This window comes from Mauremys reevesii, linkage group 3 (genome assembly GCF_016161935.1).
Source record: "Mauremys reevesii isolate NIE-2019 linkage group 3, ASM1616193v1, whole genome shotgun sequence".
NCBI lineage: Eukaryota > Metazoa > Chordata > Testudines > Geoemydidae > Mauremys > Mauremys reevesii.
Genome location: NC_052625.1, coordinates 142,084,755 through 142,110,324, shown reverse-complemented (window position 1 = coordinate 142,110,324; position 25,570 = coordinate 142,084,755). Strand labels below are relative to the sequence as shown.

The window sequence follows — 25,570 nt, the reverse complement described above, 5'->3', positions numbered from 1 at the left end:
TCATAAAGTGTGGGGCCCAGAATTGGACAGAAGACTCCAGCTGAGGTCTCACCAGTGCCAAGTAGAGTGGGACTGTTAACTCTCATGTCTCACATACTCTCCAGAATGATGATATCCTTTTTTGCAACTGCATCACATTGTTGGCTTATGTTAAGTTCACTACAACTCCCAGATCCTTTTTTAACAGGACTATTGCCTAGCCAGCCATTCCCCATTTTGTATTTGTACATTTAATTTTTTCTTTCCTAAGTGTAGTACTGTGCACTTGTCTTTATTTTATCTTGTTGATTTCAGATCAATTCTCCAAGATCTGTTTGAATTCTAATCCTGTCGTCCAAACTGCTTGCAACCCCTTCCAGTTTAGTGTCTAGTCCATTATCAATGTAATTCATGAAAATGTTGAATAGTACCAGACCCTGGACAGACCCCTCAGGGATCTCACTAGATATGTCCTCCTAGCTTGACAATAAACAATTGACAACTACCCTTGAGTATAGTCTTTCAACTAGTTATACACTCATCGCATAGTAGTTTCATCTACATCCCTAGTTTGCTTATGGGAATAATGTGGGACTGTGTCAAAAGCCTTACTAAAATCAGGATACATTGCATCCACTGCTTCTCCTTTTCCATTAGGCCAGTAACCCAGTGAAAGACGGTAATTAGGTTGATTTGACATGTTTTGTTCATGTGTTGCAGAAACTCTGTCACGTGAATACCATACTTAACTGAATTTGGGGGTGATCTAACTAGATGCTGAGTGCCCTCAATTCCCCTTATCGAGTGCTTCTCCAATCCTGTCCTGTGGGGTGGTGAGCACCTTCAGTGTGCATCACAGGAGGAATTTGGATACTATGGAATAGGTAGTATGAAAACCCAGCTAGCTAGAGATGCTCAGTATCTCGCTGGATTTGGCCTTTTATGATGGAAACGCCTTTGCAGGTAAGTTTCAGAGCATTAGTCTTAGTAACTTAGACAGTGGCCCAGATATAAAATCCTTATGATTGCTCTGTTGTTTTTCCATTTGAGACTCATCCTTTTCTGCTTGCAGAAATAACAGACTATTCTCACTGAAATCATTGCTAAGGGGAATTTATACAGTGGCTGAGTTTGGCCCAGGTGTAACATTTTTCTTGGTATTTAGAATGCATGCTACTTACCAGGAATGGCAGGATATTGCAGTGCAAATCTCTGAGGGAAACTGTTCTTTTATCATTCTCTTTGTACGTCTGTTTCTCTGAAAAAGGAGGGTTTGTCACAATTTTTCTTTAATTGGCAGAAGGGCTTGTTCCCTCCTATGGTGAATTCATTGGCAAAACTCCCAAGGTATGTCTATACTGCGATAAAAAACCTGTGGGACCAAGTCTCAGGGCCCGGGTCAGCTGACTTGGGCTCAGGCAGCGGGGCTATAAAATTGCAGCATAATTGTTTGGGCTCAAGCTGGAGCCCTAGGCTCTGAGACCCTCCCCTTGTGGGGTCTCAGCGCCCGGGCTCCAGCCCAAGCCTTAACATCTACACTGCAATTTATAGCCCCGCAGCCTGAGCCCTGTGAGCCTGAGTCAGCTGACCCAGGCCTGGTGCAGCCACGCCTGTTGTCTCTTATTGCTCTGTAGATCTACCCAGGTCCACTGAAAGCCTCCTGTACTTTTTTTTTTAAAGAGTATTTTGTTCGTGTTGAAAAAAAATCTCATTTCAGTTAGGAAGGTACATATTTGCTTAGTAAATATATACTGTTGGTTACACTTAAAACAGGTTAATTCAAAGCAGCTTGAAAGCATTTCATTTCAGGAATGAACAAGAGGGGGCACGGGTGCTGTACAAGACCTTAGTATGTGTCTCTTTCAGTTACTCCAACACAGCGCTAACCAAACATGCATTAACCAGGGGACTAAAGCTTTAAACATCAGTACATTTTCCAGTGCTTGTAATACCTCTCCTGCACACATAAGTACATGTGTAACCTTCCTCCTGTGAATATTGCCATTGAACTCAATGGAACTGCTTAAGTCAGGAAACTTATGCACATGCTTAAGTATTTGCAGGATCAGGACATTAGTCTAGGAAAGGTTTCTGAGGCATAAAATGAGTGATGTACCCTATATGAGCAGTTGATGATTATTCTTGCCATCTATTAAAACCAATTAGAGTGGCCCACGAGGCACAAGAAGGAACATAGTACAGCTTAAAATTAGTATAAAAAGTTATGCAATGGATCCTAGTTCTTAGTTCAAAGCTGAAGTGTGTATAAAGATGTTTTACAACAGATGGATTTTATATAATCAATGTATCAAAATTCTGATCAGTCAAGTAGCATTAAAATTAAGTTTCCTCCATTTTCTGTTTATTAGCATGATAAATGTTAATTTTAAACAGTAACACAGTGTGACATGCGGAAACTGACTAGAGAAATAACTGATATTTATGAAAAAATGGACCAGTATATCAAATTAAATAAAATGTATGAGCCTGGGAATATTATTCTGGAATACTTGTCAATGGCATGGGTGTCGATGCGCATGCTGACATATCTCTGGCTTTTCCTCCTGCTTGAACTCCTTTCAGAACCAAGTGTCAGCTGCATCATCATTCTGTCTTGTTTATCTCCATTCTCAGACACATAGTGTCCCAGTTCATTCACATCTCCATCGCTGTAGCTGCCGTCCATCATCATGGGCCGGGGCTGAGGTAGTCCGCAAGTACAAGGAAGCTGTGAATAAGGTTGAGTGTAGTTATATGAGATAGGTATTTGGAGCTATCTGGACCTGATGCTCCTCCTCTCTCTTACATAGGCAGAGGGAGCAAATCCTGGTGGAAACCAGGCTGCTGGGGGACAGAGGAAGAGAGAGCAGTAGCAATGGAGTTGGGCAACAGCTCCCTCTGTAGCATGCCCTCATGGGGGCCTTTTCTTTCCTTGGTGCAGATGCTGCAAGGAGTGTGAACGAGGGAATCATGCTGTCAGGGGTGAGGGAAAGCTAAAGGAGTACTGCTGGGGGCCAGCTCCCTGCAGGGGTGTCCCTGGATCCAACTGGATGGAGCCCATTTTACCTTTGTAGCCCCTGATCACCGGGCTTCACATTGTATAATTTGTAGTATTTACCATCTTTCATACTTTTATATGACAACAAAGGATGGGATTTTATTTGTCAGGTTACTATAAAAATTGTGAAGGCTTGTCCATGCTGGAAGAGCGTGGTAAGTTCTAGGACCCATCATAGGAAGATAGGCTCTTCTGCTGAATCAGCCATATATCATGTGTTACAACTAGGGCTGTGCATGAACCGCAATTTCTGTTTCTCAGGAAATTCTATTTTGAAATTTGCTTCCATTCTGAATTTCCCACAAAACAAACTTTTTGTGTCATTTCACCTATTCCTTTTTTAAATGTTATACTTTATAATAATATAAGTTTCTACAAGACAAGTTGTTGCAAAACAAAAAATGGAGACACTTCATTCTGATAAGATTGAAGCCTTATTGAAATACTTTGGTTAGTTTTTTTCTAAGCAAAATTTTTTCGAAATCAACATGTTGCCACAGAATTTTTCATTTTGATGAATTGGCATTTTCCAACAGAACAATGTTTCACTGGAATATTTTCAGCCAGCTCTAGTTAGAATCCTGTGTAAAGCTGCAGAGATTCCTAGCATGAGAAAGCAAAGCTGATAGCTCCTGTTAGCTCCACTCCAGGTTATAAAGAGGGCTGGAGTCTCTCCTTGAAGCAGAGAGAACTATGGGGAAGGAGAGAAGGAACTTTCAGGAAGAAAACCTTAGGAAAAACGAAGCTCAAGAGGAAAGCATAGATGCAGGATTTTGTTGTTGTTAAACGTAACAGCAAAGGCAAAGGGATAAATTTGAATCACTGCAGTCTAGACTGTTCTGGAGAAGGGTGGGAACTCCACTTCTTTACAATTACAAATATTCCTGAGAGGATGCCCATTTTTAATGGCACATTGTAAACAGAGCCTAAGATGTGTTTGAATCTTCCTTGTTATTTGAACACCCACTCCATTCACGATACTATTTCTATCTGGTGCTATTTGCAAGTTAGTCTCTAAAGAGAAAGCATTTAAAAGAAAAGATACCAACAATTCACTTTACAATATGAATAGGGATTTTATCCAGTCGACTTTACATGCTGAAGAAACTTCAGTGGGATAGGGTTCCAGATGACATTAACTAATCTTTAAACTGTCTAACAAGGAACACTGTACTGATACTTTTTGTATACGCTCTATTCTTCCAAGGAAGCTTAGATTTTTCACATTGTTGCTGCAGACTTTTGAAGCACGATCAGCCCGTTCAAACACCTATTTCAATTACATACAACAGCACTGGACATAGTAAACTTACTTTGTCTCGCAGTTTCCTCTCCTTCCGCTCTTGCACCGTTGTCAGGTAGTTCACTGCCGCATATTCCAACACTGAGAGAAAGACGAACACAAAACTGACCCAGAGGTAAATGTCCACAGCTTTGATGTAGGAAACTCGAGGCATGGAGGCGTTTACACCAGTAATGATTGTAGACATGGTCAGTACCGTAGTTATTCCTGGGAACACACCATCATCCATTAGACATAAACAGTGAAGACCATTCAAACTGTGTTCTTTACAGCAAACATGAGGCCCTATTTCTGAAGTTCTAATTTATCCTTAAAATGTCGTTTTTCAGTTTCAGAGGTGGCTTAGTGGGATCCAGAAATCCCTGATTTCTAACCCTGATTCTCATACTAAGGGGTTGTCTTCAGCACAAAGTTAACTTTGTGTTCTTACTCGAGTGCTGACCCTAACCTGGACTTCCATCCACACAACAACCTCTCGTCCAGATGTTGGGGTGCTTTACATGGGAGGCAGTTAATGGGAATAAAGGCTAACAGTTGACTGCTGCCAACACTCAAGCTTCTAACATGAGCACTCTGCAGTGTGGATGCAGGCTAAGCAACTCGGGCACTGTTAATTTTCCAGTGCCTTTCCACAATTCCCCCTAGCCTGGGTTTTTGTGCCATCTGCCTACTCCCTGCTTCTGCATTGGGAGTCACCTACCAGCTCATATACATTGGTATACATTTGACCCTCATATTGCACATGGCTTGCTATACCTGCAGCATTTCTATTGTGCTTCTACAGCATGTGAACAGAAGAGCTGGTGCCAGGGAGATCATATTCCCACCATCCTGCCTGCTGACCAGAGAGTGACACCAGGGTTTTGGTGGATCTCTGGTGTGAGGACAGCAAAAGCCATGATTTTGGGGGCAGGACACAAAATCTACAGTTCTATGATGTCATCTCCAAAAGGCTAGCTGAGGAAGGGATCTATCAAAAAGGACCTCAGTGTCAAGAGAAAATTAAATCCCTCAAAAATGAGTAGCAGAAGACCAAATGTCATAGTACTCAGCTCAGCAACTCCCCAAGAATGTGCCAGAAGTGAGCTCCCTTGGAGGCAGAGAGGTTAAGGGACAGAGTCTGATAAGAACATAAGAGAGGCCGTACTGGGTCAGACCAAAGGTCCATCTAGCCCAGTATCTGTCTACTGATAGCTTTATTTAGTATCTGATAGCTTTATTTAGGTTGAGTAGTACGTTATTCTGTGAGAAATCCCACTGATTCTAGCAGGATGTCTCATGGATGAAGGTACTACTCAACATGCCAGAGCATGAGAATCTGGCTATAATTAAGTTGCCTCCTGCTATTGTTTGCCATTTGTAAAATAGGGATAATCCTATATACCTCCCTCACCGGCAGGGCTGTTAGCAGGATTAATTACTTAATGTTAGTAAACGGCTTTGAAAATGAAAAGCTCTACATAAGCACTATGTTTTTACTTTCTATTGCTGTAACTCTCAACTAGATTTCTAAGCTTTTGATATCACTGCCTTGATATAAATGTCAACCATTTTGTAATAAAAACATGAATACATATGTTCCATTCATATCTGTTCTATGTCTATACATATTCTCTCCATTAAGCAGGTTAATTTGCAATAAATATGGCACTGATCCTGGTTCAAGTTGAAATCAATGGGAGTGGGATTGGACTCAAAGTTTGTGAGAAATGCTAATAATGATTAATTAAGGATAAGGTATTTAGAACATAAATTTTAAAGGAAGGGATGTGTCTAAAATCCCAATCTTATAAAGTAAGCCTAGGGGTCTGCCTGCATGTAGTTCATGTAGAACTGAGCTAAATCCAATAGACTTCTTTGAAAATATCACCTAATATTTTAATTCCAACGATAGTTAATTTTACTGTAAAGAAAAATGTTGTAAGATTGAACAGAGAATTGCTGATGCTGGTTTTCACCTCTTTTTCTGCTAGAATTTGTAAAGTGATTTGAGACCTATGGATGGAAAATGCTCTGTACTTGCTATGTATTATAATTAGGGCTGTCGATTAATCGCAGTAAACTAAAAAAATTAATTGCGATTAAAAAAATGAATCACGATTAATTGCACTTTTAAACAATAGAATACCAATTGAAATTTATTAAATATTTTAGGATTTTTTTCTACATTTTCAAATATATCGATTTCAATTAGAACACAGAATACAAAGTGTACTGTACTCACTTTGTATTATTTTCACTTACAAATATTTGCACTGTAAAAATAATACAGAAATAGTATTTTTCAATTCACCTCATACAAATACTGTAGTGCAATCTCTTTATAATGAAAATGCAACTTACAAATGTAGTTTTTTTTGTTACATAAGTGCATTAAAAAACAAAACATTGTAAAACTTTAGAGCCTACAAGTCCACTCAGACCTATTTCTTGTTCAGCCAATCACTAAGAGAAACAAGTTTGTTTACACTTTTGGCAGATAATGCTGCCCACTTCTTAATTACTATGTCACCTGAAAGGGAGAACAGGCATTCACATGGTACTGTTGTAAGTGGCTGTGACGTTCCCCTGGTGTTATTTGTATCGGTGATCGGCTAGGTCACTCCAATCCTTGACTGTGGGAGCCAGCCTCACCCTGCTCTGCTGTGAGAACCCCCACTCCTGGGCTGTTCACGCACAGCCTCTGGCATGTAAGCTGTTTGGATTGCGCAACCGAATGACACTAGCCAATATCTCCAGTCCCAGACACAATCCTAGGAACCTCCGTCTTGCATTGTCCAGTTATGCCCACTGGACGCTGAATGCTTATATGAGTTCATCAATTTAACAAAGAAATTGATATGTACCAGGCTTGTTATCCCAAGGGGAGCCTCTGACACTCTTCAAACCAAATGCACTGCTTCAGGTAGAATAAACAAACAAATTTATTAACTACAAAAGACAGATTTTAAGTGATTGTAAGTCAATTCATAACAAGTTGGATTTGGTCAAATGAAATGAAAGCAAAACATATTCTAAGCTGATCTTAACACTTTCAATGTCCTTACAAATGTAGATGCTTCTCACGACAGGCTGGCTGGCTGCTCTTCAGCCAGGTTCTCTCCTTTGATCAGCGCTTCAGTCACATCTGTAGATGTAGGTGGAAGAGAGAGGAAGAGCATGACAAATGTCTCTCCCTTTTATCATGTCCTTTCTTCCCTCTTGGCTTTGCCCCCCTCACCTTCAGAGTCAAGTGAGCATTACCTCATCACAGTTCCAAACTGATCAAAGGAAGGGGGGTGACTCCTTTGAGAGTCCAACAGATTCTTTTGTTGCTGCCTAGGCCAGTGTCCTTTGTTCCTGTGAGGCTGGGCTGGGGTTGTCCCATACATGCCCTGATGAACTGCCCCTCTGTTTTTGGAGAGTTTTGTCTGGGCTTGTTTTAAGCCATGAGGACACATTTTCAGCCTCATAACTATATACATGAAATTACAACCTATAGCATTACTATAACAACAATGCTCAGTGCATCATGAGCCTTCCAAAGACATCCGACATAACAAACTTTGCATTGGATACCACACAATCATATTATAAGGATGAACATGTGTGTGCTGGGGGTATTCCCCTGAGAGACAGAGTGTCACACTAATGTCACAAGGTATTTACGTGTCAGATGCGCTAAACATTCATATGCCTCTTCATGCTTCGGCCATCATTCCAGCGGACATGCTTCCATGCTGATAACGCTTGTTAAAAAAATAATGCATTAATTAAATTTGTGCCTGAACTCCTTGAGGGAGAATTGTATGTCTCCTGCTCTGTTTTACCCTCATTCTGCCATAGATTTCATGTTATAGCAGTCTCGGATGATGATCCAGCACATGTTTGTTTTAAGAACACTTTCACTGCATATTTGACAAAATGCAAACAAGATACCAAAGTGAAATTTCTACAGATAGCTACAGCACAGGGCCAAGATTTAAGAATCTGAAGTGCCTTTCAAAATCAGAGGGATGAGATGTGGAGCATGCTTTCAGAAATCTTAAAAGAGCAACACTCTGGTGCAGAAACAACAGAACCCAAACCACCAAAGAAGAAAAACAACCTTCTGCTGGTGGCATCTGACTCAGATGATGAAAATGAACATGCATTGGTCTGCACTACTTTGGATTGTTAGCGAGTAGAACCTGTCATCAGCATGGACGCATGTCCTCTGGAATGGTGGTTGAAGCATTAAGGGACATATGAATCTTTAGTGGATCTGGCATGTAAATATCTTGTGATGCTGGCTACAAAAGTGCCATGCAAACAACTGTTTTCATTTTCAGATGACATTGTAAACAAGAATCAGGCAGCATTATCTTCATAGAATCATAGAAGATTAGGGTTGGAAGAGACCTCAGGAGGTCATCTAGTCTAACCCCCTGCTCAAAGCAGGACCAACACCAACTAAATCATCCCAGCCAGGGCTTTGTCAAGCCAGGCCTTAAAAACCTCTAAGGATGGAGATTCCACCACCTCCCTAGGTAACCCATTCCAGTGCTTCACCACCCAATCTAGACCTCCCTCACTGCAGCTTGAGACCATTGCTCCTTGTTCTGTTATCTGCCACCACTGAGAACAGCCAAGCTCCATCCTCTTTGGAATCCCCCTTCAGGTAATTGAAGGCTGCTATCAAATCCCCCCTCACTCTTCTCTTTTGCAGACTAAATAAGCCCAGTTTCCTCAGCCTCTCCTCATAAGTCATGTGCCCCAGATGCTTAATCATTTTCGTTGCCCTCCATTGGACTGTCTCCAATCTGTTCACATTCTTTCTGTAGTGGTGGGCCCAAAACTGGATGCAATAATTGAGATGTGGCCTCACCAGTGCTGAATAGAGGGGAATAATCACTTCCCTCGATCTGCTGGCAATGCTCCTACTAATGCTGTCCAATATGCCATAAGCCTTCTTGGCAACAAAGGCACACTGTTGACTCATATCCAGCTTCTCATCCACTGTAATCCCCAGGTCCTTTTCTGCAGAACTGCCACTTAGCCATTCGGTCCCCAGCCTGTAGCAGTGCATGGGATTCTTCCATCCTAAGTCCACCTTCCATCCTATTATCCACCTTATAGTCCATTCACCCAATCCATACTAGACAGTATCAAAAACTTTGCTAAAGTCAAGGTACATTTATCTTCTGCAAATGTAAACAAACTTGTTTTTCTGAGCAATTGGCTGAACAAGAAGTAGGACTGATTGGACGTGTAAGCTCTAAAATTTTACATTGTTTTATTTTTGAATGCAGGGGATTTTTTTGTACGTAATTCTACATTTGTAAGTTCCACTTTCATGATAAAGAGATTGCACTACAGTACTTGTATTAAGTGAATTGAAAAATACTATTTCTTTTGTTTTTTACAGTGCAAATATTTGTAATAAAAATAAATATAAAGTGAGCACTGTAATCTTTGTATTCTATGTTGTAATTGAAATCAAGATATTTGAAAATGTAGAAAACATCCAGAATATTTAAATAAACGATATTCTAGTGTTAAACAGCACAATTAATCACAATTAATTTTTTAATCGCTTGACCGCCCTAATTATAATTATATAATAACAGAATGATCAAATTAATGCTGTGTTTGTTCTTCACTGTGTTTTTGGTGTGCATCTGTCATTTGTCATACTGACTAATACAGTTAAAGTGTTGTTAGGGTAATAAAGAAGAGATGAATGGGGTCAGCCTATCCTAACCTACACATGTAAGTGTGAGCAAGTGCAGTAGATTAATTCAGTAGCTGAATTCTAAACTACGTGGCAATGTGGTCTGGCATATATCAGAGGCTGGGGATTGATGCTGATGAGATTGTCTCAATAAGTAGGTCTTTGCTAGTGTATGGTCACTCAGGTGTGCTAATTACAAGATTATTTTTACCTAAAGGGACCCTGGCAGGTACAGCTCTGCGATCAATCCAGAAAGACACCCAGGACAGCATGACCATCAAAGTGGCAGGGAAATAGGTTTGCAGCAAGAAGAAGAAGATGTGGCGGCGTAAAGTGAAGTTAATGTACAGGCGATTGTACCACCCTGTACCACAGAGAAAAGGAAAAAAGGATAACTAACACCAAAGGAAAACCATCCACAAATACAATATAGGACATTCTGAGATAATTTCAACATCCACAGTGGAACATACTATACTTTCTTATTAGAAAAATATTAGAAGTGACCACTACAGGTTCATCTCCATTTAAAAGCAGAGTGGATCTTAATCAAACCATTCATATTCTTGAAGTCTCATCACCTCACAGGACTGGACCTTTAGAGCAAACATCACACCTGTTTTTGAAAGCCCCCTGGGCAAGGAATTCCTGTTGCAGTCAGTTCTGATTGGAATAATGGGAGTTCCATGCAGAGAGGGCTTATAGGATCAGGACCTTTATTGTATATATAATTCTAACAAATGCACCAGATAACTATGTGGATATAAATTTAAAATTGCCAATTAGCTTTGCATCTGCAAATCTTCCCACACTTCAGTCAAGGACATTCCCAATTACTGTGAGGTCCAGCTGTAATGCAACATGCTTCCATACAGGGATTATTATTCTTTATATAGCACACAAATGTACCATTACACAGCACTGCACAAAGGGAGAAGTGTGATCGTGGCAGGGTGTACCAGGCCCTGCGGTCCTACCACACCTTATCCCAGGAAAGGGAGCAGAAGAGGTGAATCCTCAAGGCTGCCTAGAGAGGCTGCAGGGAGCAGCAAATCAGAGACCACAAGCCTCATATAAAAAGGAGCTTCTGGACTGAGCAGTTCAGTTGCTGGCTGGAGCCAGAGGACCAAAGAGGGTGCTCCTGTCTGGCTGCAAGAGCTGGAGGGCTGGACAGATCAGTGCTGTCTGGAGCCAGGCTCCAAGGATGGTGCTCCTGGCTAGGTGCAGGAATTGCAGTACCTGGACACAGCAGCTGCTGGCAGGGACCAGGGAGCAAGGAAGGTGCTCCTGGCTGGTTGCATGGACTCAAGAAAAACTTCAGCCCTGAGATAAGGATGAAGGTACTGGGGCCGTGGGGAAGTGGCCCAGGAAAATGCAGCAATTAATAAAGGGATGCGGCAGGCAACTGCTACTTATAGAGTCCCTGGGTCAGGACCTGGAGTACTGGGCGGGCCTGGGTCCCCCACACCAGCCACTAGGGAAGTGGCTTATGAAGAATCTCCAGGGAGGAAGCCCTGGGGGCACTTCTCCATACCAGAGCAGGGACAATTTGAGAGAGAGCCCAGAAGGCATGAGCGACAGTTTGAAGGCTAACCCAGGAGGGGCCATAACCAAGGTACTGCTATAGGCCTTGTTGGACTGATAGAGGATTGGACCCAGGGACAGGACTGCAGGCTGACACCAGCAGAGGGCACTGTGATAAGCTCTGTTGGACTGATTGAGGCTCAAGCCCTGATTGAGGGCTACAAAGACTGTACTGAGGGCACTAAGGTAGGCCCTATTGGATCACATACCCTGGAAGGGGTCTGTTTTGTGTGTTTGTTTCACATGGAAGCAGAGTCAGGATGAGCTCTACCCTGACATCTGGTGGTGAATTGTGGTGAGTTGTGGAAAAGAACTTCAGGGGCTGATCTTGTTTGCATAGGCACACCCACCCCACCTAGCATGAGCCCACAGCAGCCCAAATGGTCACTTTGGCTGCTGTGGGATCCCCAGTTTCTCTGTTATTGGGGCAGGAAGAATAAACTGTTGTTACCCTGATTATGTGAATCAAGGACAATGAAACTGTTTTATGACAGAGGGACTCGCCATCAACTAAGTAGCAGTTGCTAGACAAAGGACATGGGTTCCAAAACCCACTGAATTGAGAGAGGCTAGGGGCAGGTATTTGTACCTGATGGTATGGGCCCCTTTGGAGGGCTTGAAATACCCATTGCACTTCCTTCTCTCTCTACTGTGGAATATCAGAGCTAATTTTAATTCTATTACAGGCTGCTGAGCTGAATTCACTTTGGGCCAGTGGTGTACCAGCACTGAGGCTCCTCTACTACAAACTGAAGTCAGTAAAGAGCTAAAATTACTAAGAGCTGAAATCACTGAGTGCTGTGCGGGGGGGCTGAAGATATGTTGTTGAGCAGCTAGCAGAGCAGTTTGCGAGCAGAGCAGTTTGCGGGATGACTGGAGTGGGTCACAGGACAGCTGGTGGAGCGGAGTGGCTGGCAGAGTGGCTCGTGGTGAAGGCTGCAGCAGAACCCCATGGAGAGGTGGGGCAGTCGGCCTCGGACCATGTAAGGTGCCTCTTAACACCGCTGTGCCCGCCCCGCCCCAGGCTGGGAGGTAAAACTCTGCAGATAAACTTTTGAACTCTGGAGCTGCACTGACCAGGGACAGAGACTTTTGGGTTGTTGGACTTATGGGTGAGTTTTGGGTTGCTGGACTCAAGAGACTTTTGGGGTGTTGGACTTTTGGGACTTCGGGTGATTTTTTGGGTTGCTGGACTTAAGACCCTGAGGGGAAAAGGATACTGCCAAACTTACTTGGGGAGTGGGTCTTTTGCTCATGGTTTGTATTATGAATCCTGTTTGTTGTGTTTCCCCAACATAATGCTGCATTGTTTCCCTTCTTTATTAAAAGGATTTTGCTACACTCAGACTCTGTGCTTGCGAGAGGGGAAGTATTGCCTCTTAGAGGCGCCAGGGGGGTGGTATGTAATTGTCCCAGTTCACTGGGTGGGGGCTTGAGCCAGTTTTGCATTGTGTTATTGAAACAGAACCCCTAGATACTGAACCCAGCCCTGGTTGCTGCCAATTCAGACGGGCAGAAGGATTACACACACATGGACTGTGTGTGACTCGGACGGATGGCTGAGCCACTGGAAACCTGCCAGAGAAGTTAACTGCCAGGTGCAGCTAGAGAGAGAGTGCAGGCATACACACACACACGATAATAGAAGCTCATGTGAGGTGAGTGGGTCCCATCACAAGTGGTACCAGAGTGGGATCCTTTTGGCCCGACCCCTGAAAACAAGGGGTACTACAATGGAAGAGGTGATCCGCCTGCTAGTGGCAGGATGGCAGCAGCAGGTAGCCACTATGCTGCAGATGCAGCAGACCCAGGCCCTGCTGATGCAGCTGTTGGAGAACCAACAGAACACTCAGTTTGCAGCACAACATCGATGGCAAGAGACCCACTCTAGACAGCAGGAGTGGATACAGAGATGCTTGAGCTGCATCACACCTAGTTGGTTTACCAGGCTGGAGGCCTGAAGCCCAACCGCAGAGATGTTATGGGCATTTAAGAAGGGGCTTGCCCTGGGATGAATGAGGGAGGAAGGGCAAGGCTTAACTGCCTTGACTGTGGAGAGATGGGCCACATAAAAAGGTTTTGCTGCAAGAGGAAAGGAAGGGACCCCAAGGATTAGCCAGATGAGAAGAGCATGTCTGGTGGTACAAATCCCTATTGCTAAGGGCACCAGAGCTGACACCAGAAACAGTGAAGGCTATCACAGCTCAACAGATCCACCCCGTGAAGAGTGTAGGATACAGAAGGGAACCACTCAGGTCACTGAGGCAGAGCCTGCTGGTCTCCGATTGGCTGTTCCCTGCAGCCTCTTTAGGCAGCCTGCAGAACTCACCTCTTCTGCTCCCTTTCCTGGGGCAGGGTGTTGTAGGACCATGGGCCTGGTACACCCCGTCACAGTGATGAACAAATAATTAAGTCCAAGTTTGCAATTCCGCATGAACTTTGCCTATGCTTCAGCCCTTGTAGGAAAGGGAATGTCTTGGACCATTTGCTACTGAGTCCTTTGTGGCCAATTCAAGGGCAATTTTTATGGGCCCCAGAGGAAGCCACATACCAGTCCATCTCTTAAGGCAGAGGTAAAGTTGATCTCATCTGATTGGGGAGGGAGGGGAGAAAGCAAAAATCCATCATAATTTCACAACTTCAGCAAAATTCACTTACCTGTACTGCTGTAAAAGGCAAGCTTTGTGGTGGTGTGAAACTCCTGTATAAGGAACTGGGATAGCGATATCCTCTCATCTGTTTTTAGGGAATCATTCCCATTCTTCCAGTACAGCATTAGATCATCTTCAGTGTAGGCATCTAGGAAAATAGGAGTAAATCTTTGGTGCAGTGCAATTATACCAAATAGTATCAACTTTACAGTTCAGAATGTGTCAATAAGTCTGCAAAGGTAAGTATAAAAGCTTTAGTGGAAACAGCAAATTTTCTGCCAGTTTGGTCCAGTATTAGTGATGGTCATGGATGATTGTGGATGTGATTATGGTTAGGGCTACAATTTAGTCATGGGTATTGTAGTGAGGCGGCCTGGCTCCCAGCCGCACCTGAGAGGGACGAGCCAGAACAGCCGCCTCAGTGGGCGGAGCCACCGCCACCTGTCCCTGCCCCCCGGAAGTCAAGGGGTGGAACAGGAAGTATAAAGGCCCGGGCCCAGCGCTCAGTTGCCGCCCGAGAGGACAGACGCTACTGACCAAGCTCCTGTTAGACCGAGCCTTCCCCGAGCCCGGTACCCTGAGGAGGACTGGCCGAGCCTTCCCTGAGCCCGGTACCCTGAGGAGGACTGGCCGAGCCTTCTCCGAGCCCGGTACCCCGAGGAGCTGCCTGAGCATCCCCTCGCTCCGTGTCCTGAGGAGCAGCCTGACCGAGCCAGCGCTCAGCACCCCGAGGAGCCCATGGTGTGGGACCCGGCGGAGGACGCTAGAGATGAGCAGGTACCAATGGAGGGGGAGAGTGGAAGTAGCCCGGGGGTAGCCAACCCCAGTCTGGCTACAGCAGACTTCGAGCCAATGTTGGTGTGTTGCGGTCAGGACCCCACCGACACAGCAGCAGACTAACTGCCGCTGTTAGGGCCCCGGGCTGGGACACAGTGGAGTGGGTGGGCCTGTGTCCCCCCTGCCACCCCACTCATGGGTGGCAGTCTCCCCCTTTCACCCACGATCAGGCATAGAAGCCTGGACTTACTGTTGTTTGCTCAGCTCCTGCCTGAGGACCTGAGCCCCTAGACTGCTGTGTGTCTGCTCAGCTCCTGCTTGAGGACCTGAGCCCTAAAGTACTGACTTTGTTTGCTCAGCCCTGCCTGAGGGCCTGAGCCTCTGAACTATTGCTTGTTGCCCGCCCTGCCCTAGGGCTTGGGCTTAAGAGACTGTTTGTTTGCTCGGCCCCTGCCTGGGGGTCTGGCCTACAAACTCCTGTTTGTTGCCCTGCCCTGACCTAGGGCTGGGCCGTAACTACTGCTGGTTTTGCTCAGCCCTGCCTGAGGGCCTGAGCCCAGGTACTACTATTTATTGTCCCGCCCTGACCTAGGGCTCGGACTCTGGAGACTGAACTGCTTACTAGCCTCGCGTAGTGAGGCGGCCTGGCTCCCAGCCGCACCTGAGAGGGCCGAGCCCCCACACCGGACTCCTACACGTATTTTTAGTAAAAAGCATGGAGAGGTCATGGGCACTAAACAAAAATTCATGGCCGGTGACCTGTCCATGACTTATACCAGGGGTTGGCAACCTGCGGCACGCAAGCTGATTTTTAATGGCACGCTGCTACCTGCCGCCTGCCGGGGTCCCGGTCCCACTCAGCCCCCTGCCCACCGCTCTCTCCTGCAGGGGCAGGAGGCAGAAGTATGGTCCTGCCAGCAGCCAAACTCCCCCCTCCCCTGCTTCCTCCCCCAGTGTGCTGCCTTCCTGCACCTCCTCCTTTCCTTCCCTGCGCCGATCTGCTGATCACCCTTGTGAGGGGGAGCAGAGCCGCAGCATGCTCCAGAGAGGAGGCAGAGAAGAGGTGGGGACAGACAGGGCCCTGGGGAAAGGGGTGGAATTGGGCATATTCCCTCCAGCCCCCTGCCGTGAGTGGCTCATGGCAGGGGGCTGGGAGCACCCCCACAAGCCAAGCACCCCAGCCCTCTGCCCTGACCTCTGAACCCCTCCCACAGCCCTCTGCCCTGACCCCTGCACCCAGGGGCGGCTCTACAAATCACGCTGCCCCAAGCAGCGCGGAGCGCTGCGCCGCCCTTCCCCAGTCCCGCGGCGGGTCCCCTCTTCCCGCGGCTCCGGCATCCTGGGGAGGCCGGCATGCCTGCGGCAGGTCCACCGGAGCCCGGGACGAGCGGACCTGCGGAGCTCAACCGAGGAAGACGGTACCGCCGCAGGCATGACTGCGGCAGGTCCGCTCGTCCGGACCTGCCGCAGGCATGCGAGCTCCACGGAGCCAAATGACGCCCTCCCAGGATGCCCGCTGGGGCCTAGAGCCGCCCCTGCCTGCACCCCCCCACAAACCCAACCCTCTGCCCTGACTGCTGCACTCCCCCACAGCCCTCTGCCCTGACCCCTGCACCCCCCACAACCCCAGCCCTGACTTCTGCACCCCCACACATACCCACCACCCCACCCTATGCCCTGACTCTTGCACCCCCCACATCCTCACCCCCCACCCTGAGCACTAAACGGGAGCTCCTGCACCCCCCCCCACATTCTCACCTGCACCTCTGGTCTGGGGTCCCAGCCGCCAGCCCTGCTCAGCCTGCTGCCGGTCTGGGGTCCTGGCAGCCGGCCCCTTGCCAGCCGGGGTCCCGCAGGCCCTGCTCAGCCTGCTGCCGAACTAGGTGAACGGAACCCCAGGCCGGCAGCGGGCTGAGTGGACCAGCGGCGTAAGATCAGCATTTTAATTTAATTTTAAATTAAGCTGCTTAAAGATTTTGAAAACCTTGTTTACGTACAACAATAGTTTAGTTATATAATATAGACTTATAGAGAGAGACCTTCTAAAAAACGTTAAAATGTATTACCAGCACGCGAAACCTTAAGTTAAAGTGAATAAGTGAAGACTCAGCACACTACTTCAGAAAGGTTGCTGACCCCTGACTTATACTATAAATACCCCTGACTGAATCTTGGGGGGTGTTACTGGGGGAGGCGAGGGGGAATCTGGGAAGAGGGGTAGCCAGGGTCCACTGCTGTGAGGGGGGGCGTGTCCTGGGGGGTTGCTGCTGGTGGGGCAGGGCCAGCAGCACCAGCTGCTGGGGGCTGCCGGAGCAGCAGCTGCTCCAGCCACCCGGGGACTGCTGCTCAGGCAATCCCTGGGCCCAGCTGCACCAGCTGCTGCTCAGGTGGTCCCCGGGGCCAGCTGCCCAGGGCTGCTGGAGCCGCAGCTGGTGCGGCTGGCCCCCGGGCCGTTCCAGCACTGGTTGGTGTGGCTGGCTGCTGGGCAGGGCCGGCTCCAGGGGTTTTGCCGCCCCAAGCAGCCAAAAAAAAAAAAAAGCCGCGATCGCAATCTGTGGCAATTCAGTGTGAGGTCCTTTGCTCTGAGTGGGAGTGAGGGACCCTGCGCTGAATTGCCGCCAAATACCTGAACCTGCCGCCCCAGTCCGGAGTGGCCGTCCCAAGCACCTGCTTGCTAAGCTAGTGCCTGGAGCCGGCCCTGCTGCTAGGCCACCTGGCAGCCCTTCGGTCAGCCACACTGGCCACCACAAAAGTCACGGAGGTCGCGGATAGTCACGGAATCTGTGACTTCCACAACCTCCATGACAAACACAGAGCCCTAATTATGATAAAGGATCATTCTAGTTATTGTTATGAGTTGGTTTAAGCCTTGTTATGAGTTGAGTTAAAACCTTGTTGAAACTGCCGTGTAAATGGTTGGAAGAAACACTTAAGGCCTAATAGGGTCTGACCACACTCTAGCAACAGGGGGGCAGAGGGTTCCCTCCTGTTCTGACCAGGTGGGTGAGTGAGTCTGTGGGTGTGAGAAAGTCTAGCTGAGGGGGTAGACAAGAAACTGAGACAGAGCAAGACAGGCAGAGCAAGAAAGCCAAGCTGGAGTATTCAAACATGATGTGACCCTAGAGGATCCCTAGAAAGAGCTTTTGGGTTTAGGGTTGGCTAAAGAGGCTTGGGGCTGGAAACAAAGATGTTATTCCCTTGTTTTGGTTCCTCCTGTGTTCAGAGGAGCAGGACTTTGTATACATCTTGTAAATAAACAAGACTGCATCAAATAAAATACCAGTCTCCATCCATTTCTATTCTCAACTGGAACATCCTCAAGGCCCCAAAATTTGACTAGTTGCTTGGGTGAAAAAAGTGGTAACACTATAGTTTGATTTCAAGATGCCTTAGCCCTGCATCTTGCAGAGAGTTATGGTGACTGCTGTGGGGCATAATAATCACCTCTTTCCTTGTGTTCCAGTTAGATTTAGTTGTCTAGTCTTGGGTTTTATACCAGGGTTAGTTATTCCCAGAAAAAGACAAACAAACAAAACCCCATCCTAACCCCCAAAACAACTGTTAAAGCAGCATTAAGAGTGTAAATGCTTCTTAACAATGCAAGGGGGGAAATATGTCAATAGAATATAGTTGTTTAAAAATATATATGTATGAAAGCCAGGACATTCAAAGTTAGGTCAGATTTAGAAAAAAGGAGCTCCATGGGGATGCTAGTTTGGATGTATCTTTCGTTTATACTCTGGATAAATTCGTGACGCATATTAGGTACATTCATTTATTTGTTGAGTCGTACAGTGCAGTGAGATTATCACAGGTAAACCACACCTACTATTATTGTAACTGAAAGAGAGTGGAGAAAAAGCTTTCCCAGTTATTTTCAGTTTGTGGACTTTGGTCGGACTTGCAGGCTGCTCTGCACTTTTGAAAAACAGGCCATTTACTTAGGCATCTTACATAAATTTAGGAGCCTAATTTTAGGCTCCCATTTTTGAAAATATTGGCCTACATATGTATCCTGTTTACTTACAACTTTCAATTTCCAGTGAACACGTCTGTGTGTCCAGGGGGAAGCGACTGAAATCCATGTTGCACATTGCAGTTACTGTGACCCTAGAAATGAAAAATGCATGTTTAAAAACGTTGTTCTCTTTATGACTGAAAAATGGTAAAGGAAAAACAAATAAAACTGCAAGTTAGTTTTGTATCAAATAAAATATAGTCCCTACATTTTCAAATAAACCCACATATTACCAGGGGTTGAATTAAAAGGGAAAAAAATAATGCTATTAGCCCAACTTCTGCCCACTTGAAATGCCAAGTCTCTCTTTTCAGAGAATGCCAGCTTTGTCATCTGCTTTCCAGTTGTAAAGAATAGTTTATTGATATTCAGATAACCATCAATGCATTGGCAGTCCAACATGTCATTGTTCAGGGCAACTGCACTTGTATTTCCCCCTCATGGTACAGCTAGTAACTCACTCAAGGCTTCGGCTTCTCAGTCATCATCTCTCTTGGGTGGAGACCCATGTCTCTCTGCCTCCTGACCAGGGTATTTCAAGGCTACGCAGGTCCCTTCCTACACTGTGAATTCTGCAGCAAGTCAGCATGGCCTAAGCAGGCCTGCTTTGCTTTCTCCTCAGTGGCTAAAAACAGCATCATTGCCCACGGTTATAAGTTAACATGCAGCCCTTTCTAAGCAAGCATATTTATTCTTAAGGTGAAAGAATTACAGAGAAACATTTAAAACAATACCAGAACCTACACACATGCTAATAAATTTACCAGAGTTCACCCCAACTCCAATGAGGGCTCTGGTAGAATTCTGTCCTTCAAACTACACCAAGGGATTTGTCTATGGTCATAAGTTCATAACAGCTTTAGCTCAGAACAAGAACCCACAACCATAGGTTGGCCTTTCTTTTTTACAGCTGGGGATTTTGATAGAGATTGTGAACAGGTAGTCAGTCAGACAATGGTTTTCTACTCAGGACATAGCTTCAAACGGTTGGGTCTGGAGGTGGGAATTTGCATTTACCTCCCCCCAAGTATTTCTTAGGAAACCCACTATACTGTGCCTGTCTCAAAAGTTCCTTCTTGTCTGGCACAATAGTCCTTTGAAGCTCATAACACTTCCCCAGGGTTTACACTGGCCACGTCTCCCTGCTGGAGAAGTTACAGACAATCCCACAATAATATATAAATTTTGCATTTTTAATACAACAGACTCCAAAGCTATTTAAATGTAATTCAGTAGGATCTCCCATAGATACTGCAGGAAATGGCCATGTCTGTCACACTATGCAGTGGTGTAACAGGGCCCTGGTGCAAGAATAGGTTGGGCGGGGCCCTTTTCCAATTCTGAAATCTGTCTCCCTCCAGTTCCCATCACAGCCCCAGTCCAGCCCCACTGCCTCCCCAGCTCCTGTCCAATTCTCCCATAGCCCCAGTCCAGCCCTCTCATCCCCCAGCTCCCTCCTAGCTACCCTCCAGACTGTTTTCTCCTTTCCAGTTCTGATCCACTCCTCCCAGCTCTCCTTCAAACCTTCCTTCAGCCTCCAGTCCAGCCCTCAGCTCCCCAGCCTTAATCCAATCTCCCCTCCAGGCTCTTTTAGCTCCCCTTCTTCCCCGCGTCCTGGTCTACCCTCCCCTCCCAACCTCATTTTAGGTTCTCACAAACCTTCGCCCAGCTCCTCCCCTTGATCTCCAACCTTGCCTGCACCCATCCCCCCAGTCCTGATCCAGGCTCCCTGAATTCCGCTCCACCCCATTCTCCCACCTCAACAGCACCGATCCAGCCCCCAGCTCCACCCAGTTCTGTTCCAACTCCCCTCCCTGCAGCTTTGATCAAGCTACCCCAGCTGTCCCTCTCTCCTGCTCCATGAAAAATGGTTGATGCTTTTCCTTGCATTCTGTCTCTACGGGGGCTGTGTCTTCTGTCTCCAGGGACCCCACGTGCCCCCATGCATCCCCCAGTACTGCAATCTCACCATGCTTTCTCCATGCATCCTTGCTAATTGCTCACGCCAGGGTCACCCCTGCTGGAGGGATCCCCCCATCCCAGCTTACCCCCTTTTGCCCCAGCAGGCCCTGCTCTTCCCCAGAAGCCCCTCTGGTTGGATCTCAATAATCTCATGGGCCCTGGGCTGCACCACTTGCACCACTGTAGTTATACCACTGGTGTTACTGATGAAGTACATCAGTATTCTGTGAAATGTTATCAATGTTATCACAGTCTAACTAGCTATCATTTATATCATCCACTAGGGGGCACAGGTAATACCTCTAGTCCTACTAAGGGCTTGTCTACACTACAGGACTATTTCGAATCTACTTAAGTCGAATTTGTGGATTCGACCTTAATAAGTCGAATTTGTGTATCTATACTCCAAATTCGAACTTCTGAGTCCACATTCACGGGGCCAGCTTCGACTTTGGAAGCGGTGCACTGTGGGAAGCTATCCCACAGTTCCCGCACTCCCCGCTGCCCATTGGAATTGTGGGATTTCCCCCCAATGCATGCTGGGGGGAAAAATGTGTCGTCATTGAACCGTCAATCCCGCCCTCCCTCTCTTCCTTGAAAGCGCCGGCGGGAAATCTGTTCGCGCCCTTCTCTGGTCGGTTACAGCGCGGACGCCACAGCACTGCGAGCATGGAGCCCGCTGCGATCATCGCTGCACTTATGGCCGTTGTCAACTCCTCGCACGTTATCGTCCACCTCTTCCACAGTCAGATGCTGAGAAACCGGGCGAGGAGGCTCCGGCAGCACGGTGAGGAGAGTGGCGCAGACCTCTCAGAAAGCAGGGTACGCCGGGCAGTGGAGATCATGGTGGCAATGGGTCAAGTTCATGGTGTGGAACAGCGATTCTGGGCCGGGAAACAAGCACAGACTGGTGGGACCGCATAGTGCTGCAGGTCTGGGATGACACAGAGTGGCTGCGAAACTTCAGGATGCGTGGGACACTTTCCTTGAACTGTGTGACTTGCTGTCCCCTGCCCTGAAGCGCCAGGACACAAGGATGCGAGCAGCCCTGACTGTGCAGAAGCGAGTGGCCATAGCCCTCTGGAAACTTGCCACGCCAGACAGCTACCGGTCAGTAGCGAACCACTTTGGCGTGGGCAAATCTACCGTGGGGATTGCTGTCATTCAAGTAGCCCACGCAATCGTTGAGCAACTGCTCTCAAAGGTAGTGACTGTCGGAAATGTCCAGGTCATCATAGATGGCTTCGCGCGATGGGATTCCCAAACTGCGGTGGGGCTATAGATGGGACTCACATCCCTATCCTGGCACCAGCCCACCAGGCCAGCGAGTACATTAACCGAAAGGGCTACTTTTCAATGGTGCTGCAAGCTGTGGTGGACCATAGGGGACGTTTACCAACATCAACGTCGGGTGGGCGGGCAAGGTTCATGGCCAGCGTGTATTCAGGAACTCTGGTCTGTTTAGACGCCTCCAGGCAGGCACTTTCTTCCCGGACCACAAAATAACGGTTGGGGATGTGCAGATGCCTACAGTGATCCTCGGGGACCCGGCCTACCCGCTAATGCCCTGGCTCATGAAGCCCTATACAGGCGCCTTGGACACTGAAAAGGAACTCTTCAACTACCGGCTGAGCAAGTGCAGAATGGTGGTGGAGTGTGCTTGGACGTCTCAAGGGAGATGGCGGACCTTACTGACTCGCTCGGACATCAGCGAAAGAATATCCCGTAGTTATTGCTGCTTGCTGTGTGCTCCACAATCTCTGTGAGAGCAAGGGCGAGACCTTTTGGCCGCTTGGGAGGTTGAGGCAAATCGCCTGGCTGCTGTTTATGATCAGCCAGACACCCGTGCTGAGAGAATATCCCAGCGGGAAGCGATATGCATCAGGAGGCTTTGAAAGCGAGTTTCCTCGCAGAGCAGGGTAACCTGTGACTGTCCACTTGATTTTAAGAGCCTGATCATAAACCAAGTTTTCCCCACTTCCCAAGGACGTTTTAAAACTAAGGACATGTTTTAGTAATTAATAATAAATCTTTCGTTGACTTTGCATTTCTGTTTCTTCGTTGAAACATGGAAGCATTCTGTGCTGGTTAAGGTGTGCACTGATGGGTGGGTTTGCAGGAAGGGGCGAGGGGTGCCGTCCTTGGATAGGGGTTACCATGACGGCTGTGGGTTTGGGCGTTGGAAGGGGTGAGGGTGTGGGGAAGGGTGAGTATCTGCCCCTGGATGAGGTCTCTTTTTGGGGCTCGGGGCACCGGGAGGATCGTGACTACGGTCCAAATGCATGTGAAGGAAGCCTGCCTTTACATTCGGGGATGTCAGGCACCAGGACCCTACACATCAAGGAAAGACCTGGGGCAGCATACACCACACAGACTGTCCCTGGTGCCTAGTGACTGCAGTCTGTGTGTGCCCTGCAGTTGACCCTGCCCCCAAGTCTGTACCCTGGTAATGTGGGCTATGCACTGTAATTAAAAATCCCCCCCCCCCCACAAAGTCTTCTGACACGAGAAACGTGACGGAAACAGAGAGTAACAGCAAACCGCTTTTAATAATGTTATACACAGTGGGGGGTTGAAACTTGGATTTGGGACTGGGTGATCCTGTAAGGGAAGAACTTCTACAAATTTACAGCGCGAGAGGTGTCTTGTACATTAGCGCTCTGCTGCGGTGCAGTGACAGTTCTCACGGCCCCTACCGCCCCTCCTTCTTGTCACTTTGGGTGAGGGGGGGACAGGACTTCTTGGCGTTGGAGGGCGGTTGCAGATGCACTGCAGGGGGGCTCTCTCCTCCTGCCTGTGGTCTTGCAGAACATCTACAAGGCGCCGGAGCGTGTCCGTTTGCTCCCTCATTAGACCAAGCAGCGTTTGAGTCGCCTGCTGGTCTTCCTGCCGCCACCTATCCTCCCGTTCCAGGTGTGTACGATGCTGCTGACACAGGCTCTCCTCGACTGTCTCTGCTCTGCCGCCTCGCTCTGGAGCTGGCCATCAGTTCCTGGAACATGTCGTCCCTTGTCTTTTTCTTTGGCGTCTAATCTGAGCCAGCCTCTGCAGGGGATGGCGGGCAGTCCGTGAAGGAGCGAAGCTGTGTGATGCGAAAAGTAGGTGATTTCCTTGAACAAATACATGTTTGCCAACAGTAAACACAGTCTAGTCATTTTCAGTTAAGAAGACCAAACAGGAACCAAGTCTCAGGAGATCTCGGAACTAGTCCGAGATTTGAATACGCTCTCATTGGCGCGATTGCACTGGATAGCGCACAAGCGAGGAGAGACAGCTGCATCCCTCTTGCACAAAGTCCTGGTAAGCCTTACAGTACAGACTGCTTATCAGATAGTGCTTAGCTGTGCTCTCCTGCTGGAGGCAATGTGCAAAGCAGAAAAGATGAGCGTTATGCGGCATCTCCGCCAGTGACCGAAAGACCCTGTATGCTTTTCCTCTGAGGCCTGCAACACGTGGCTGTTAAGCGAGGGTCATTCTTATGCAAAGTAAAACTCTGTTAAGCGAGGGTCATTCTTATGCAAAGTAAAACTCTGTTAGCGAGGGTCATTCTTATGCAAAGTAAAAGTCTACCATGCACAATAGTAACAGTACACTAATTCCACTAATTAGATGCAGCACTTCCACAACGACATCACCCTGAGGCGTGTCAGGCGCACACAGAGAGAGCGGATGTTAATAGAAGCCCTGCACAGACCAGGACCCTACGCTGCCATGCTCGTGAGGCGATGGTCCCCCTCTACCTGAGGATGGCATGGCGCGGAAGAGTGTGCTTCAACGGAGCACCCAATAAAGCACCTCTCCCAAGAAACCTCTTGCTGAGGCTTTTCCAGCTGCTCTCTGAGAGCTTTTTGAAATATCCCCAGAGGACTATTGCTCCATTGCTGTTTGTGTAGACCTGCTGTTTGTTTAGTTTCATATTTAAAAATGTTTATATAGTATTTCTATTTTTATATAAATCCCTGTTTCTTAAAAAATAAATGTTTCCCTGTTTGTAGCACTTACCGCCTGATCCTTCCCTGATTCCGAGTCCTGGTTAACGGCGGGACGGTTGGTAGGGGATCTCTGTGAGGGTGATGAAGAGATCCTGGCTGTCAGGGAAAGCGGGAGTGGGTTCGATGTCACCTGCGCCGTCCTCTAAAGACCCTTCCTCATCTTCCCCATCGGCGAACAGGGAGGGGGAACTGTCCCGGTACACTATTCCGTCCTCGGAGTCCACCGTCACTGGTGGGGCACTGGTGGCAGACCCACCTAGAATGGCATGCAGTGCCTCGTAGAAGCGGCATGTCTGGGGCTGGGCTCGGGCGTCCGCTTGCCGCTCTGACTTTTGATACCCTTGTCTTAGGTCCTTCACTTTCACGCGGCACTGCATCGCATCCCGGCTGTATCCTTTGTCTTTCATGGCTTTAGAGACCTTCTCGAAGGTCTTCGTTCGCTTGTTGGAGCGCAGCTCCGAGAGCACAGACTCTCGCCCACACAGCGATCAGATCCTGGACTTCCCGGTCACTCCATGCTGGGGACCTCTTTCTATTCTGGGATTGCCCGGACT

The 25,570-nt window shown here is 47.4% G+C and overlaps 1 protein-coding gene across 4 annotated transcripts in view; it reads right to left on the bottom strand.

The window, feature by feature from the left end:
- Positions 1-554: 554 nt before the first annotated feature.
- Positions 555-25,570, bottom strand: part of LOC120399976 (gamma-aminobutyric acid receptor subunit rho-1) — an 83,861-nt gene continuing 58,845 nt past the window's right edge. For 3 of the 4 annotated variants that reach the window (XM_039528260.1, XM_039528264.1, XM_039528263.1), the window contains 5 exons: positions 19,072-19,154; positions 14,275-14,415; positions 10,244-10,396; positions 4,351-4,547; positions 2,332-2,707 (listed from right to left, as the gene is read on the bottom strand). In XM_039528260.1, coding sequence (XP_039384194.1) covers positions 2,420-2,707; positions 4,351-4,547; positions 10,244-10,396; positions 14,275-14,415; positions 19,072-19,154 — 862 coding nt within the window. In that variant the 3' untranslated portion in view covers positions 2,332-2,419. Of the gene's footprint in view, positions 1,238-2,331; positions 2,708-4,350; positions 4,548-10,243; positions 10,397-14,274; positions 14,416-19,071; positions 19,155-25,570 lie in introns of those variants that run through there. The other variant, XM_039528261.1, reaches the window with a different exon arrangement.